The sequence below is a fragment of the Musa acuminata genome, chromosome BXJ1-9 (genome assembly GCF_036884655.1).
Source record: "Musa acuminata AAA Group cultivar baxijiao chromosome BXJ1-9, Cavendish_Baxijiao_AAA, whole genome shotgun sequence".
In the NCBI taxonomy this organism is placed as follows: Eukaryota; Viridiplantae; Streptophyta; class Magnoliopsida; order Zingiberales; family Musaceae; genus Musa; species Musa acuminata.
Genome location: NC_088335.1, coordinates 48,732,716 through 48,750,548, shown reverse-complemented (window position 1 = coordinate 48,750,548; position 17,833 = coordinate 48,732,716). Strand labels below are relative to the sequence as shown.

The 17,833-nt window shown below is 40.2% G+C and overlaps 1 protein-coding gene and 2 long non-coding RNA genes across 5 annotated transcripts; 2 read left to right on the top strand and 1 right to left on the bottom strand.

Moving 5' to 3' along the window:
- The first annotated feature begins 15 nt into the window (after positions 1-15).
- Positions 16-2,501, top strand: LOC135593995 (uncharacterized). Of its 2 annotated transcripts, none has more exons than XR_010479938.1 (2): positions 16-345; positions 2,177-2,501. It is a non-coding gene; the product is annotated as an uncharacterized LOC135593995 (long non-coding RNA). The 2 variants fall into 2 exon arrangements; XR_010479939.1 differs by having other exon boundaries at positions 16-553.
- A 6,151-nt stretch (positions 2,502-8,652) lies between these two features.
- On the bottom strand, positions 8,653-15,696 carry LOC135593994 (uncharacterized). The gene is made up of 4 exons (XR_010479936.1): positions 12,634-15,696; positions 12,425-12,525; positions 9,109-9,711; positions 8,653-9,007 (listed from the first exon to the last, which is right to left on the bottom strand). It is a non-coding gene; the product is annotated as an uncharacterized LOC135593994 (long non-coding RNA).
- Positions 15,395-17,254, top strand: LOC103999387 (ubiquitin-conjugating enzyme E2 variant 1C). 2 transcript variants are annotated; one of them, XM_009421146.3, is made up of 4 exons: positions 15,395-15,530; positions 15,996-16,135; positions 16,703-16,828; positions 16,907-17,254. In XM_009421146.3, the coding sequence occupies exons 1-4, from the start codon at positions 15,497-15,499 to the stop codon at positions 17,048-17,050; spliced, it is 444 nt and encodes a 147-aa protein (XP_009419421.1). In that variant the 5' UTR covers positions 15,395-15,496; the 3' UTR covers positions 17,051-17,254. The 2 variants fall into 2 exon arrangements, with proteins under 2 accessions (XP_009419421.1, XP_064940465.1); XM_065084393.1 differs by lacking the exon at positions 15,395-15,530 and adding an exon at positions 15,839-15,857.
- The last annotated feature ends 579 nt before the right edge of the window (positions 17,255-17,833 follow it).

Sequence of the window (17,833 nt, the reverse complement as noted above, 5' to 3'; positions counted from 1 at the left end):
TCTCTTTGGCGATCGCGAACTACCCAAGAATGTCTCCGATGGAAGCCAAGCCCTTCCGAGGAGGAGAAGAAATGGATCTGAGTCGTTGTTCTCAGATCCATTTCTTCTCCTCCTCTCCGGCCGATCGCTGCTCGAGTTGTTTTGTTGTCATGGTTCTTGATTAGCGTTTTGTTGCCGCAAGCCGGCCAGGGTGGCTCAGACGGGTTCGCTGGTGCTCAACTTTTGACCAGCACGACACCAAGAACCTCACCGTCTTCCAGCCGATCGACCGTTTCGTGGAGGAGAACCTCATGATCGCCCGCTCACATCATCTCGAACGAGTTCGGCATCGAACCCCACCAGTCGGTGCGTGTGGTCGAAACGCCGTCGCCCTTTCTTGTTAAATTGGTCTTGCTTGCTTTTTTGCCGTCCGATCGAGCGTTTTGTCGTTTTGTTTTGTTCGGCTCGAAGCCGGAAAGACGTCGAAGGACAGCTCTTCGTTGTCGGGAGAGGTGGTAGCTGGGGATCTCGCTACTGCAATCTTGACTTCGTTGGCCTCTCTGTTGTTGTGCGGGTAACGATTGGAAGATGGCATTTCGTTTTATCTCGGTTTCGATCTACTAGTTCTTTCTTCTGCACCGGTTCTTGATTCTTCCACCTTTCGATTTTAAGTAGATCTTCTATTTTTGGGTTAAGGAATTTTCATCGGTTCTTGATTCTGTTACCTATCGAATTCAAGCAGATCTTCGATTTTTTGGGTTGAAAACTTCTCATCGGCCTTGATTCTTTTACCTTTCGATTTCACGTGGATCTTCTATTATTGGGTTTCATCGGTTCTCGGTTCTTTTACTATTCGATTTCAAGTAATTCTTCTATTTGTGGGTTATGGGCTTCTCATCGATTCTGGATTCTTTTACCTTACGATTACAAGTAGATCTTCTATTCTTTTATGTTAGGAACCATCCATCGGTTCTTGGTTCTTTGCCATTCGATTTCAAGTAGATCTTATATTTGTTTGGGTTATGGACTTCTCATCAGTCGTGATTCTTTTGCCTTACGATCACAAGCAGATCTTCTATTTCATCGGTTCTTGATTCTTGTACCTTACGAATACAAGTAGATCTCCAATTTTTGGGTTAAGAACTATCCATTGTTCCTTGATTTTTTAGGTTAGGGACTCTTCATTGGTTCTGGATTCATTTACCTTATGATTACAAGTAGATCTCCTATATTTGTGCCATGAATTATCCATCGGTTCTTGAAATTCTCTTTTACCTCTCGATTTCAAGTCGATATTGTATTTTTGTTCAACAAGTTTCATCGGTTGTTGTTTCTTTGCTTTTTGGATTAACAACTTTCCATCGGACGGTTGATTTCATCCCTTCGCATGCTGGGAATCTTGATTTGGATGCGATTTATTAGGTTTCTTTTTAGGTTTAGCGTGACTTCATTTTGATGGGTTTGCCTATGATTTATAACTGCTTTGTGTTAATGTTTGATGTTTTATGATCTAAGTTGCTTTAATTGTTGTTTGCCGAATACGTTCGTCGTGGTAGTGCTTATTGTAGTGACTACTAAGTGGTAAAAATGGAGGCAAAGGGAAAGTAAAAGAAGACCCATATTTGTAGGCCTGTGATTGGTGGAATATTTTCTTGCAATGTGGTTATCTTCATTGATCACAGAGAGCAGTTCTCATATTTTGATTTGTTGAGCGTCTTAGATATGATCTAAGTGAGCCATTTACTTAGTGTTTGTTGGTTGAAATTGGTATTTCTATTTTCCGCTGTTACGAATGTTTCTGCTGACAGTAGTAGATTAGCAATACACGCTTTGGTTTGCTCAATAGGTCTGCATGATTGCGTATACCAAATGTATTGCTCAATAGCAATACACCCAGGGGAGACCTTAAGGAACTAAAAATTTCTGGCCTAACCTTACTTTTACTGGGAATGTACTCTATGAGCATTGTTGTGTTTTTATTGGTATTATTCAAGATGATTTTTAAATCCTTTTATTCACTCTGTTCTTTCTCTCCTTTAGTGTAATCCTTCAGTAACTTGTTTAGGAATTAATTTCGAAGTTTGGAAATCTAATTAATAGACTTCGTTAGGATGATTGGTTGAATATATTGCCATACTGCAGGAGATGATAACTTTCTTGAATAGTTACTGTACGTGGAAATCATTGTGTTTTGCAGAATGATCGGAGTAGTGGGAATGCAACAAACGTAGGAAACAGCAGGGCAACCATGTGTTGTGATATCTCATGCACCATGTGTCATTCGATCCCCGCTTTTCCAGCTTAGTCCACCCAGTGGTTCGTTCACAAGGGACGAGTAGAAGGCTTGGTGCAGGTTTGTTCATTACAGTGTGATTTCTTTTATGGCCATACATTAGAATCATGCACCATGAGCCTTTGCTCGCAGTGTGATTTCCTTTTTGTTCAACCACTGTCCCTTCCCTTTGCCTTTCCACCCAAGTCGACAAATCCTTTTCTTTCTTATTAACTTTTCAATTTTTCCCTCTCCGGTGGTTCGAATTTGTTTCTTGAAATCTCTCTCTATATATATATTATATACGCACACACACTTCCGTTTATCAATCTTATCGACGCACTGTTGTTTTGATATTTATCAAAATATTTATCAAAATAAGTTAAGATAAATTAATATTTTATCAAAATATTTTTTCGATAACTATTTTTTTAATATTTATCAAAATGCTAAATTTTTTTAATATTTTATCAAAAAATATATACACACACACACTTCCGTTTATCAATCTTATCAACGCACTGTTGTTTTGATATTTATCAAAATAAGTTAAGATAAATTAATATTTTATCAAAATATTTTTTCGATAACTATTTTTTGATAAATATTTTTTAACATTTATCAAAAATAATCCTTTTTTGTCTATAAAATTCAAGAAGAACCCGTATTTTTTCTAAATTATTTTTTTTTTCGATTGGGTTAAAAAGACGCATTTAAGTTGGCGCACTAAGTGGGAAGTCAATGGAAAATTTGAATCGCCAAAAGAATGCCACGTTTTCGTCTTTTTCCACAACGTTTTAAAATTGTACAAGTGATCTGTTCAATCTAAAATTTGATTTGTAAAGAACTAATTTCATGACATTTTACTAATCTTAGATCTGCTTTGTAAAATATTATGAAATTTGTTTTGTAAAATTTGACTTGTAAAATTATGACATTTTCGAAATAAAATTTTTAGATTTTCTTGATCTAAAAAGTTTTTTCAATATACCATTATAAATTGCGTTAAATTGTTTTTTAAAATCCAACTTTTAAAAATCCAACATTTATAAAATAAAATTTAAATTTTACTCCATTGATTTTTAGATTATTTGAATAAAATTTTGATGCTGATTCCGAATTTATTTGAACCGGTTTTAAAAATATGAACAATCGAAAACGATAGAACAGAAAATGTAGAGTAGAAGCAGAAAGGGCAAATTTTGAAAGTCGCAAAAAAAAATCGAAAAAAAGAAATCCTTTTTTGGAAAGCCACAGAAGTTACTAATGCGACATTGGCTAAACAAGTTCGATAAACACCACATACTTTCAGCAACACCATGCTGTCACCTTTACTTTCGATAAACAAGTTCGACGCTGTTTATTTTTCCTTTATTGCGGCTCTTAAAATTTATAATTCCTTGCTTAGCGGAACAGCTGCAACAAATTTCTCAGATTACAGTTAGTTAGAAGCACCTTGTAGAACAGAAAAATCCTTAAATTTATCCATAGAAAAAACCACACCCCAATCAAATTTATCCATAGAAAAAAAATGTGACCATACTGACATAATAAGAACCAGACTCCGTACTTGTTTAGGCACTTTTGACACCACTTCGAACCAACCAAAAATTATAATAATACACTAGTGTTGAGGCAAAAAAGACCCTACATCTGTTTGGAAATCCTAAAGTGAAATATCTAAGAAATATCCAAGACAGGTTTGGTGGAGATGAGATTCGCAATATAGCACAACATTATGCAGGCAAGACAAAGCATGCAGCGAGGATAAACTCGACAAAATCACCCAAGCAAAGCCAAGGACCAAATTTGAGACTAATTCCTCTTTCAGTTTTTATTGCCCCCCAAAATGAAATCTATCATAACAATACTACTGCCATCCAAGAACCATTTTGTTCACGCTTCCGTATCTTCCAAATCATCCAAAAAAACACAAATTCCTGAAATGAAGAACGGTTCCAAAGCATGAACAGAAAACGCATTTTGGAGCCTTTGTCGTGCCCCCTTCTTTGGGGAAGACATAAACACTCTAAGAAACATGAATTTCTGACAACTTCCAAAGCATGAACAGAAAACGCAATTTGAATAACATCTACGGGATTCACCCCCTTTTGCTTGCTTACTAAAGGGAAGTTTGATGATTTTAACTTTTGCATACGTTTTCAGATTGGTACAACCAACTCCCTAATGCGCTCACCAGGCTAGAGAAGGAAAAGAAATCCTGCCAAGCACCTTTAAGATCGGGAACGAAAGCTAAATGATTAAAGTACCAATAATTGCAACTCAAAAAATCAAGAATCAAGCCCTCAAACGTGTCTATTAAAAGATCTGGGACAACGAATAACCAACCACGTCATGTGACGATGACGAAGAACATGTTAAGACAGAAAACGTCAAAGAAATCAATTAAAAAGCAAAGTGACATACATGGACAAAGAATTCATTCGGAAAAGAGTTTACTACTTTTTTTTATGGGGGGCAAACGAGAAAACGTTTACAAAATGCAACCATAGTTAATATCTTGTTTCTTAAATTGGTTTTGTGACACGTTATAGCCATCATTCTCCGAAAACTGTTTCTTAAAACAGTTTCTCTAAATCAAGAAACATGGACAAAAAATTTAAGTATATTTTTGTTATTGATACATTGAATAATTCCTGCATCAATATCCCTTTACGGGAATTCTTTGGGCTACAGAAAAACCTCAACACAAGCAAACCAGAAAAGCACAATCATATTGGCAATAAGGATTGCAATTAATCATTTTTGTTTACTTCTCGTAACCATTAAATTCAATTAATTTAAACAAAGTATATTTGACAAAAAAGTGTTGGAATAGACACAAAAGTAAATAGATGTTTGAATTGGATTTAGAAAGAATTCAAATATACAAGTAGTTAATCAAGTTAAAAAAAATAAAGTAGCACTTAAAGTGAATGTTAAAATTGACCAAAGGGTTGATGATATGCTTCCTAACATGAGACAATCACGAAAACATAAGATAGCACTATTTCATATAAGAGTTTCCATTTTTTTACTTTTAGAAATTTTGGTAAACTGTTTCTTCTTCTTTTCTTTTCTTTTTTTTTCCCTCTACACGCAGGAAAACACCACAAAGATTCAATAAAATATTGATTATAAAATCGATCAAAGTTCAGAAAAGTTCTCTGACAAGTTCCAATGAACAGAAAAGGGAATCTAAATCAACATCTACGGGACTCATCATTTTGCTCACTTAAGGGTAGTTTGATGATTCTAGCTTACAATGTGTATTCCGATTAGGTAGAACCACACTATTGGGCTGTGCATGAGCTCTAAGATCGGGAACGAAGCTAAGGAAGGAACCAATTGGAAATCAAGAATCGAGCCCTCGAACTTGTCTACCAAAAGATAACATGTCGCAAGATAGATCGACCAAGAAATCAACCAAAAGCGGTGGAGATGACACAATCAAGAAAAAAGAAGGCTCGGAAAGAACGTGAAAGACGGGAAGGACAGGGAAGAGATCTTTCCCTGAGGTCCGCGGATCTTCTTCCCATGCAAACAAAGGAGGGGAAGGAATCGGCGCCAGATCTGAGTTGGCCGGTCATGAAGGCGACGCGATCACGACTAAGAAATCAATCAAATGCGGAGCACGATAAATGGTCCAAGAAATCAACCAAAAGCGGTGGAGATGACACGATCGTGAAAAAAGAAGGCTCGGAAAGAACGTGAAAGAGGGGAAGGACAGGGAAGAGATCTTTCCCTGAGGTCCGCGGATCTTCTTCCCATGCAAACGGAGGAGGGGAAGGAATCGGCGCCAGATCTGAGTTGGCCGGTCATGAAGGCGACGCGATCACGACTAAGAAATCAATCAAATGCGGAGCACGATAAATGGACCAAGAAATCAACCAAAAGCGGTGGAGATGACACGATCGTGAAAAAAGAAGGATCGAAAAGAACGATAAAGAGGGGAAGGACAGGGAAGAGATCTTTCCCTGAGGTCCGCGGATCTTCTTCCCATGCAAACGGAGGAGGGGAAGGAATCGGCGCCAGATCTGAGTTGTCCGGTCATGAAGGCGACGCGATCACGACTAAGAAATCAATCAAATGCGGAGCACGATAAATGGACCAAGAAATCAACCAAAAGCGGTGGAGATGACACGATCGTGAAAAAAGAAGGATCGAAAAGAACGAGTAAGAGGGGAAGGACAGGGAAGAGATCTTTCCCTGAGGTCCGCGGATCTTCTTCCCATGCAAACGGAGGAGGGGAAGGAATCGGCGCCAGATCTGAGTTGTCCGGTCATGAAGGCGACGCGATCACGACTAAGAAATCAATCAAATGCGGAGCACGATAAATGGACCAAGAAATCAACCAAAAGCGGTGGAGATGACACGATCGTGAAAAAAGAAGGATCGAAAAGAACGAGTAAGAGGGGAAGGACAGGGAAGAGATCTTTCCCTGAGGTCCGCGGATCTTCTTCCCATGCAAACGGAGGGGAAGGAATCGGCGCCAGATCTGAGTTGTCCGGTCATGAAGGCGACGCGATCACGACTAAGAAATCAATCAAATGCGGAGCACGATAAATGGACCAAGAAATCAACCAAAAGCGGTGGAGATGACACGATCGTGAAAAAAGAAGGATCGAAAAGAACGAGTAAGAGGGGAAGGACAGGGAAGAGATCTTTCCCTGAGGTCCGCGGATCTTCTTCCCATGCAAACGGAGGAGGGGAAGGAATCGGCGCCAGATCTGGGTTGGCCGGTCATGAAGGCGACGCGATCACGACCAAGAAATCAACCAAAAGCGGTCGAGATGACACGATCGAGAAAAAAGAAGGATCGGAAAGAACGTGAAAGAGTGGAAGGACGGGGAAGAGATCTTTACCTGAGGTCCGCGGATCTTCTTCTCATGTAAGAGGAAGAGGAGAAGAAGGAATCGGCGAAGGATCTGAGTTGGCCGGCGACGAAGGCGACGGGGTCGTATCCCCTCTCGAAGATCGATCCCGTTCTCCCTGTCTCTCTCTCTCTCTCTCTCTGACTTATCACCGTCCGCTCCCGAAGCTTCCAGTTAATGGAATTCTTTTGCCCTTCCTATCCCCTCAGTTCTTGAACAAGCCTCACTGTTGGCGCTTCTTTTTGAATGATGGGAAACAAGAAAACGTTTTGAATTTGCTACAATTTTATTTATTTATTTTTAAATGGATTTATGACATGTTGTAAACCATCAAAAAACTGTTTTGGATAACTAGAAAACGCTTTCGGATACATGGGTGTTTTTAAAATCAACAAACGTGCAGACTAAAAATGGCGCCAGATTTCCTCCTTAAAATTAATAATAATAATAATTTATAGTTTAAAAAAATTATATTTAAAAACATTCTCACAAAATATCTTAATGTTAAAAAAATCATAATTTTTTCATTAATAACCATCTTGCTCGTAGGCTTCCTCTCCTCCTGTCTCTTTTATAGTGAGCACTTATGTTCTTGCTCGAGATAAAGGTTATAGCTATTATGGTCTCTATTTTCGGCGAGGTGAATAAAAACAAATCTGACATGATAGAGATAGTACAAGAGTGGTGAAGGATAGAAATGATATGATATATTTTGGCAGCCTGAACACATCACAGCGAACACAGCACGTCAAGTTAGAGCCTTGCGCCACACGTCCCGTCCTAGGGGTTTAGGGCGGCACCATCAGCTTTCGTGCCACAGTATAAAACCCCTGGCTAGCCTCTGGTTAAGGGAGAAAAAAAAGGAGAGAAGGAAAAGAGCAATTTCTCTCGTTACTAACTTGCTCGTCTGAGAGGCCACGGTCGGGTACTATCCGATGGAAGCCATTTTGCAAGAGAGCTACCACTCATCGACGGCGAAGGACTCGGCACGGGAGCGCGACTCGCCCGACACTACTTCCCGAGAGCTCGGGTACCTCATCATCCGAATCATCCCACAAAAAGCTCCCGATATCGACCCATGAACCTAGTCGTGCTGACTCCCAGCACATTTGTTCACCAACAAGAGATATAAATAAATGTAAAATGATCCTCTCACGTCATCAAAAATAATCTGTAAATTAAATTAAATTAAAATATTATATAAAAATTTATCAAGATTTTATATATTTGAATAATTCGGTCATAATCTATTTAGCTTATTAATATTGTTATATGCCAGAAAATACGCATCTTTCTTTCTTCATTGGAGTCCAAACTTGCATATCTGTGTTTATTTCTTTCTCTGCATCCTGTAGTTATTGCTTGGTGTGCATGAGTTGACCCGAAGCTTCCGCTTCAGCTTTCATTCATATCGGTTGTTAATGCCCACTAGTCTCATTTCGTCTTTCGGGTGTCAGCAGACGCGAGCTTTTTGGATGAGTGAGGCGGAGCAGCTACCGGTTGGAATGAATGCGGTTTGGCAACCTGTTGCAAGCTCACATCCTCACTTGAATTAAGTTCTGAATCCTTCACCGGTAGAGACCAAGTGTCGGACATTATGGCACCTCCATCATTTCTCATTAACCCTCTGTTTTTTTGTTTGTCCTAAATTATGTATAATTACGTTAATTGTATAAGCTCACCGACTCTAGTCCTTCTTCAACATAAAACTCCATGATCCTGCAGGAAGTGAGTTGGACTGTGACAATGTCACCCCGCTGTTTCTAATCCTCTGTTTCTCCAGATGCTGATCCTTCCTGTGTCCCCAGGAGTGAGCAAAGTTGAAACCATCATAACTCATGATAACACTTGAGTTAAGCTTGAGATCGTCTTGTACATGACTCTGATGGGAAAAAAAAAATCCCAATTAATCAACCCCAAACAATTAGGACATGTATTATAATAGTCTATAAAATGTAATAGAGAAATGCTATTCATATTCACCTGCTCAAACACAATCCATCGATCTCCTCATTTCATCAATCTCTTGTGCTCCAAATGCTAATCTTGCAAACATCATTCCTAACCTTTAAGAAAAAAGAGAAGCCATGCTGCGTTTGTCAAATAAGTCCACAGTGGCAACATAGGGAATGAGAAGTAGGGGAGTTGTTTTTAATCTCTGGACATATGCTTTGACCACCACTCCCCATCCAGAGCTGGAATCTGTACATTGAAGAGCTCTGAGACTAGATCTCTCCAAGCTGGAGAATAATGAATCCATTAAGCTTTCCAGCTTTCAGTCAATCAATGCTTTGTTAAATTTCTTGTCTTCCCTGGTGGGTGTGTTTCAAGTCCCCCTCATGAACCTGACCAGAAATAAAGATGAGCACATGCACAGCCTTGTGCTGTGTGCTGAACTCCGAACTCATCACAAAGTCATTAGCCCCAAGTCAGAACCATTTATATTGGTGGGTTTTGTGAATGCTGCATATTAAAATTGCTCCAGCATGACATCATGGAGGGTGATGGGGAAATTAAGAAGACCATCTAATTCTCCAGCTGCAAACGCCAGCTTCTGATTAGATAGATGTCGCTTGGCCATGATATCTGCAAGGAAAATAACGAAGCAAGCACATAGTTAAAAGGACTCGGAACTCTCTGAACTGTTTCCTCAAAGAGCATCATACAAACATACTCAGTTAAAAGCTCAAGAATGTTCCGATGAACTAGAAACACTGGGTGTATTACATGAATGACAATTAGTGCGAGGTTATCATGTCATGTCTACAGAGAGATTTGAGATGAGAACCAGACTTGCCATAGAGTTTCATTGATTGGAAATAAAGTTCATTTATTCAAAAGTAAATGCATCCATTTAAGACCATTTACTGAGATATACAGAAGTCATTTATTCCCATTTACTTGCTTAGCTAGAAACTATTGGAGTCATGATGCGTATAATCAATGAATTTCGTGGAAAGAAGTGGAGATGACACATATAAAATGTCAAAGTAAAGAGTGGAGTGCAGAGACTTCCATTTATTAACAACCCTAAACTTCCATCCAACTAAAGTCACTGCCCACTGACTGAGGTCTCAAGACAGTAGTAGCACAGCGACAAAGGGTCGAATCACCCGAGAAAGATTTCACGGGTGATGTGATCCCTTATGGAGCCTACACATTAGGCCTGTCAGAGTGTCATAATGTATGCAAAAATGTAATATTGAAATACCATATATATATATATATATATATATATATATATATATATGAATCAACTACTGTTCTGTCAAGAACTTGCATAAAAGAGAACCATAACGATGGAACTTACCAAAAAACAAAGACTTGCGAACTTTGTGGTTCACTGATGTAATTTGAAGTCACTCAATAGTTGTGTACATGACTAAAATCTTTCACTCAAAAGGCAAGATTTGAATGCCCAAAGTATATCTGTAAAGATTTTGCTGTGCATGAGTTCCTCATGGCTTGTTGTTCCCTTATCTTCTCTTCATTTACAAGGGTAGCCAAACTCAACTGCAAGAAAGGAACCGCTTCCTTCCTTCCACCCGTTCCAACCCAGTTCGAAGCACAAGGTGCTTGAATTCCCACATTGCACATGTGCCTAGTCTAACAGGAACCTACAGTCTTCTGCCACACCAATTCTTTCCAAAATGTGTATGTCAGAGAGAAGAGAGAACTGCAACTTGTAATTGCACCACCCAGGATTTAAGTTCCATTAAAGCCTCCAGCTTTTCCCTTTTCTCAATGCTACATACACTCCAAAACAGGTGAACAAAATGCAAGCATGCAAGAGAAGAGGGAGGGAAACAACAGAAACAATAAAGTAATCTGCTGTTGTATTAAAGAAAACCCATCAACCTTTAATTACCTTCTTATATACACCACCAGCCCAGCAAATAAGACCAGGACACCCTTGGAAGATTGCTTCCTCCATCATCCTATACCTTGGTTAGACTCCAAGAACCATTCACGCTCTTGCTAGGTTGGGAGAGACTCCTCATCCACCATGTGACTCTTATATATGACTCTTCTATGATTCACTTCTAGTTCATCATGTAGGCTTAGCTGACTGCTTCTGCCAAAGGAGAGGAGATGAGTCGCAATCATGGGAAGAACCCGAAGGTGGACCTGAAGCTGAACCTGTCAGCGAAGCAGATGGGAGCAAGAGGGGGTCCGTCAACAAGGGCAGTGATCGAGGAGGAGGAGGAGGATAATGATTCCTGGTCATCACCATCGACATCACCTACGAGCTCGTGTGTGTCGTCGGAGGGTGAGCAAAAGTCCAACAGCCCGGAGGCAACCTCGATGGTGCTCGCCGGGTGTCCCCACTGCCTCATGTACGTCATGCTCTCGAAGAAGGACCCCAAGTGCCCCAGGTGCAAGAGCACGGTGCTGCTCGACTTCCCCCCGGGCAACACCACTGCCAGCAGGAACAGGAAAAGCTGATGGTGGCTGCACTTCCTGGTGCCGCCCACTTTTTGTGATATGTTCTCCAATCTTCTCCTAGCGATTCTATCCTTATTGATCCTAGTTTAGTTCTCTCTTACATGCTGTTGTTGTTCCCTCTCTCCCTCTCTATAGATCACTATCTTGTGTCGCCGTAAGACTGTGTACTCGGGTGAACCTAAGTAGCCCGAAGTTTCCCATCAAAAGCTATAGTATAGACTCAGCACTTATCTAATCATTTGAAAACAAAACACTGAGATCAATAGAGTCATAATAGAAAATTTGCTTGTGTTCACTGTATAATATGGCTAAAATGGAAAATGTTCATCATATTTAGCTATAAAGGAGGCCAGTAATGGTCAAAGCACTTCTTTAAGTGTATACAAATGGGCCAACTACATCGAGCTCGCTTATTTTTCTCGAGTTCTATGGTGCTTGTTTGGAAGTTAGGTGGTTGAAAGCATTGAAAGAAAAGACTATATAGGATTTATAACCAATAAAATCAAATAAATGTGAGTTTTATTGGGACAGTTGAGGATAATGACAGTGATAAGGTCAGAGGACATACACTAATGTATGCCTCCCTCACCACACATCCTTTGGTTTAATACACAAGAAAAGTATGGTACACAAACACCATGGTCCAACCATCTGCAATAGTGAATTCTTTTTGCCACTGGATCATAAAACTGTTGCTACACATAATGTATCATTCTCTCCATAATGTTTCCCAGAGCAACCTTTGGCCCATGCATCTAATGAAACCATCGACAAAAGAAATTTAAAGCATGACACTAAGAGAGCCACTGGAATCCAATTAATTTGAAGAAGAAACAAGTAAGATAATATTTACCAATAGATTGTCAGACAAGGGCACCTTCTCCTGCTCAGTCATCAAGAAAGTCGTCACTAGTGTTGGAGTTCATGTTGATATGAATGGTTGATTTGCTTGAACTGTTCAAAAAAAAAAAACCACAATAAGAACCAAAAGTGCAAGTTTTGTTTCCTGTCTCCTGTCTTTAAAGTTACATGAAAATAAGGAAAAAGTCAAGAAGTACAAACATCAAAATCAGAACATCCATGATCAGCTCCTCCACGTAGAAGGCATCCTCATCTTAAAACGTGCTCCATCATTGTCACCAAACTATCGTTTCTTCTTCATCTTTCATCAACCCCTTCTTCTCAACAACAGATCAACAACGTTAAAAACCCACATGCATAACTGCAGAGTTATTTGAAACAAAAGAAGGAAGATTTCCAAAACAGCTGATTCTTCCAGTCACAATGGATTTTAAAGCACCATGTGAAAGCATTATATACAACACCTTGTCACACAAACAAGTGAAACACCAACTACTTTCTTTAATTGCATGTCCACAAAGGGCCATGTCAGAGCATTCATATCAGCAAATGTTTTATTAGGTCTACAGAAGGTGGATAAATAACATTCAAGAGTGCAACATTGCAATGAAGATAAGCTGCTCTAGAGGAGCTGTCAGGTAGACACTAGATGATGGCAGATTAGCGAATGCTTGTAATGCATGTCAACTGTTAGCTATACAAGTTGGTCGTGATGTGTATATTTAATTAATAGTTGAGTTGAAATGGATCCCAATGAAGTCTTCCTTTATCTTTTACAAGTAGGCCAAAAAAAATGCCATATTAAATATCCCAAAACAATCGACGATAGAAAAGAGAGTACCTAAACAAATAAAGGGTTACATTGCCACTTGCAATTGATACGTATTCCGAGAATAAGGTATAGTCTATTAGCATTCTTTCATCTGCATCACAATATACATAGAGAAGAAAACAAGTACAAGTATTCTTTATAAGTAACTAATATATATTTTTCAGGCAAAAATGGACACGACAAGGCTATTGTTCTATAAACACTGATCAAGGTACTCATTGCGGATCCCTTATGTTTGTCCTAAAGAAAATATCTACTATAAAACAAAATTGATGCAGTGCATCAAATCTCGGGCACACAAGCACAATGCATGACAAGCATTTTTGATGTATCATTGGTAGGAAATGCATGGGCCGTAATGATCATTGGAAGGGACAGCTAAAAGTTGTCGTGGCAGCCATAGATGTTTGCCATTCATTTGATGAATGGAAAAGTCAATTAATTGTTGTCCAAAATTAATATTTGTCATTACAGTAGGTGGTATTTGGCATTAATTTTGTCCAAATTACTTCAATCTCTGGATTCCCTTGAAGACATGGACCACCAATTGAAAAAAAAAAACTAGGATAACAAATTAAAAGGCCCATATTCTGGAGTTGCCTATGACCTGTCGTCATAGTCAAAGTTAGGTTCAGGGCTTCTAAAGCAGGGGTGTGTGTCGATATACATTGAATACAGGTTATAGAGAACTCGAAACAATAAAAAAGAGGAAGCATCTAACAAAATCGGATGGAAGAAAGATTCACTTAATTTCCCAAGCACTTGTAATAAAAGGTCAATGCTACAAAATTACAAAAAGAAAACTTTACAGAGGAATGGAAGGAGAAAGTACGTAGACGAGTACTAATGGATTTCTAACATCCACCAGACTAAGAAAATGACCTCAGGGATTGCACAACATTTACGACAAATTATTTCAAGTGGCTCTTCAACCCTAGTCTGTGCTATGCATGACAAACAGAAGCAAGAATATATGCTGCCCTGCATCATCAAATTGTTACCAGTATGTATACTCATGCCATGCTGGTTGGAGACAATCACATTGTGCGGAGAACTGAAAGCCGAATTTAAAAGAACACAGATTCATCAATACTGTTTATTTGGATTTAGACATGACAAAAACCTATCGTCAGTTGTGGACTTGTGATGCCTCGTTTGTCAACACACGTGACGCGAAGGCAGCCTATATGATCCAATGCCAACATGAAATATGAAATCATCAATCTTGATTCTACTTCTCCATTTTAACCCCATTTTATCATAACCTAACATATGATTGACAGAGAGTTTCGATATCGAAGGAAAAAAAACCAACTGCTCAAAAGAACCCTAAAAGTAGCTACAAAAGAACCCAGCAACATCATCATCGCCATCAGATGAATTGAGACCAGAATACATTTCGCCTTCTATCTGGAAACAGAATTCGAATCGCAAAAAAATCCAAATCGAGTAAAAATTGGAGAAGTGAAACCCTAAAAGTAGCTACAAAAGAACCCACCAACATCATCATCATCATCATCATCAGATGAATTGAGACCAGAATACATTTCGCCTTCTAACTGGAAACAGAATTCGAATCGAAAAAAAAAAAATCCAAATCGAGTAAACATTGCAGACTGAAACCCTAAAAGTAGCAAGAAAAGAACCCACCAACATCATCACCATCATCAGATGAGTTGAGACCAGAATACAATTCGCCTTCTAACTGGAAACAAAATTCGAATCAAAAAACAAAAATCCAAATCGAGTAAAAATTGCAGACGCGAAACCCTAATAGTAGCAAAAAAAAAAGAACCCACCAACGTCATCATCATCATCAGATGAGTTTAGACCAGAATACATTTCGCCTTCTAACTGCAAACAGAATTCGAATCCGAAAAAGGTACCTCGAGCAACCAAGAACGATCACCGACCTCCTTCAAATCCCTCACAATCTCCGTTGGTGGGACCTGGGCATCACAAATAGGGAAAAAAGAAAGGAAGAAAAGATAAAAGAAATGGACAGCACCAGGCGCAAATGTTCGCGTAAATTTTACGCGAACCGTCCGATCCTCGACGGACGAGCAAGATCTAGAAGGACAGGCGAGGAATCTCGGCCGTGGGGTCCGGACGGCGAACAAGAACCGTTGGATCGGATATCAAGCAGTGCCCAACTGCCACCTCTCGTTCTTTAGTGCTACTCCCACCGCACACCTCCGTCTCCCTCCACATTCGTGGTGTTGGTGAGGAGGGATGACGATCGGCACCGGGAGATCGAGCGTCGTGGGTAATGATCGCCGAAGCTCTCTGTTTCCTTCTTTGCATTTTTACCGTGTGTTCATGTTCTCCCGCTGCTTCATGATTCTCTTGATCGCTGTTTGTGCGGAACACCACTCGATCAACTCCGACGCCGAGGTGTTTGTTTATATGACTGATCCGATGTGTGCGTGGTTCATCGTTGACCATAGATCTAATCGCTGCGTTGCGATGGGTGGTAGGTAACCATTGTACGTATGCGCCTCCAGTCGCATGCATCGTCCTATTTCTAGCAGTCACTTGGGCGGTTGTTGCTGGATGTATGGATGGGGCATGAGAGCATAAGGCTGCGACATGGGTCGGGTTCAATCTAATCGATCGAACTTAATTGATTGACGATCTCAGTAGCATAACTCAATTCATGTTTACTTGGAAGTAAGAAACTTAGTTGTTCCAACTGAGAATGTTGTAACTTGGTTTGGCTGGCACTTTGCAGTACCTCGAAACTTTCGACTGCTGGAAGAGCTCGAACGTGGTGAGAAGGGCATCGGGGATGGCACGGTGAGTTATGGAATGGACGATGGAGACGACATCTACATGCGGTCTTGGACTGGGACGATCGTCGGCCCGCACAACGTATGCCTTTCTTTTTTTGTACCTGACGAGTTTAACTTAGATTTCCTTTAAGTATGGTAGAAAACAACCTGTCCATCGGTTTAAACTCAGAGAGACTTGTTGTCAGCTCGTTGATCATGCGCAAAATTCTTACAACCTTTGGTGTCAGCTTGTGGCTGTAGACATTGACCAGCCTCGTGAATGGGGAGTGAAATAGTCAAAGCATTCGACTCGTTCAATCGACATTAGCAGCTTTGGAAAAAAGTCATGCTAGATCGGGTCAACTTGCCTCACTGTTTAGATTACGTTTTTCATCATATTTTGTCTTTAAAGATTCCCTAAAGGTATAACTTAGTAATCTAGTGGATGTTACTTTTTTTAGACTGGCTATATGATCGTTTTAACGTCGTTTTAGTATAGTTCTTATTGTGCTCTGCAACCTAGCATTCACTGATCCCATAGTGGATCTGTCATACTTGACACAGGAGAGCTGTATCCTACTAATCTGGCATCACCATTTCCTAAGCTTCTTCCTCCTCTCCTGCCCACATTAAACATTCTGATGCCGGGTTTTTGTATTGATTGCAGTCTGTGCACGAAGGCAGAATCTACCAGTTGAAGCTCTTCTGTGATAAAGATTACCCGGATAAGCCCCCGAGTGTTCGCTTCCATTCCAGGATCAACCTGACTTGTGTCAACCATGAAACCGGAGCGGTAACCCCATCCCGATTCTACTCTTCTTTTGGTGTTGGTGCTGATGATGATCTTGAGCTAGCCTGCGCGTTGGTGCAGGTGGAAGCGAGGAAGTTTGACATGCTAGCCAATTGGCAGAGAGAGTACACGATGGAGGACATACTGACCCAGCTGAAGAAGGAGATGGCGGCGCCACACAGCCGAAAGCTCGTCCAGCCTCCCGAAGGCACCTTCTTCGAGTAGACATGCAGGTCACGAGGTTCCTACGTTAGGTACGTGAGAGTATCGATGCCTGAACACATCGTACTGTGTTTTGGCAGACTGCACTGTAAGCCTGACAGACTGATGGGACCGCTCGAGTGCATGACGAGTCCTACTACTACTACTTCGTGCTGTCGTTTGCTTCTGATTAATCTACATTAGCAGTGAATGCTTGTTGCTTGGAAATATCATACATGCAGAAGACAGAAAGGGAACCCGAAACGCGAATTCGAAATCTCAGTTGTGGTTGTGATTTCTGAGAGTTCAGTTCATTTTGTTGTCCCCGAGATACATGAAGCCGCACTAGTTACTCCTCGTTAGATATGTGGGGGATCTGACAAAAGAATGGCCATAGATCGCACAAGTTTATTCCTTTTCCAATATGTGAAAAAGCTGACAATATCTAAATGGGAGATAAAAAGAGAGGTCAATCTTGGAAACTCAGCCTGTCTCAACGGAGGTGTGACTCGTCCAAGCTTACGGTGGAGACGTGCTTGCAGCTTGAAAGAGATGTTCTGCGAACCAACCAGGAGACTTCTCACCGGTGAGTCAGCAGTCAATAAGGCAATGCAGGGAAATGGGTTTTCCGGCACGCGAGACCAAGACTCGGCCTACCGAGTCAACGCGTTTGACTCCTATTTTGTCTCTAGTTAATTAATTAACCACATTTGTTTCCTTTTACATATTCATAAATAATATTATTACGTTAAAGACTACAGAATTGGCGATGATTTTTTTATTGGATTAATGATGGTCGAATCGGAC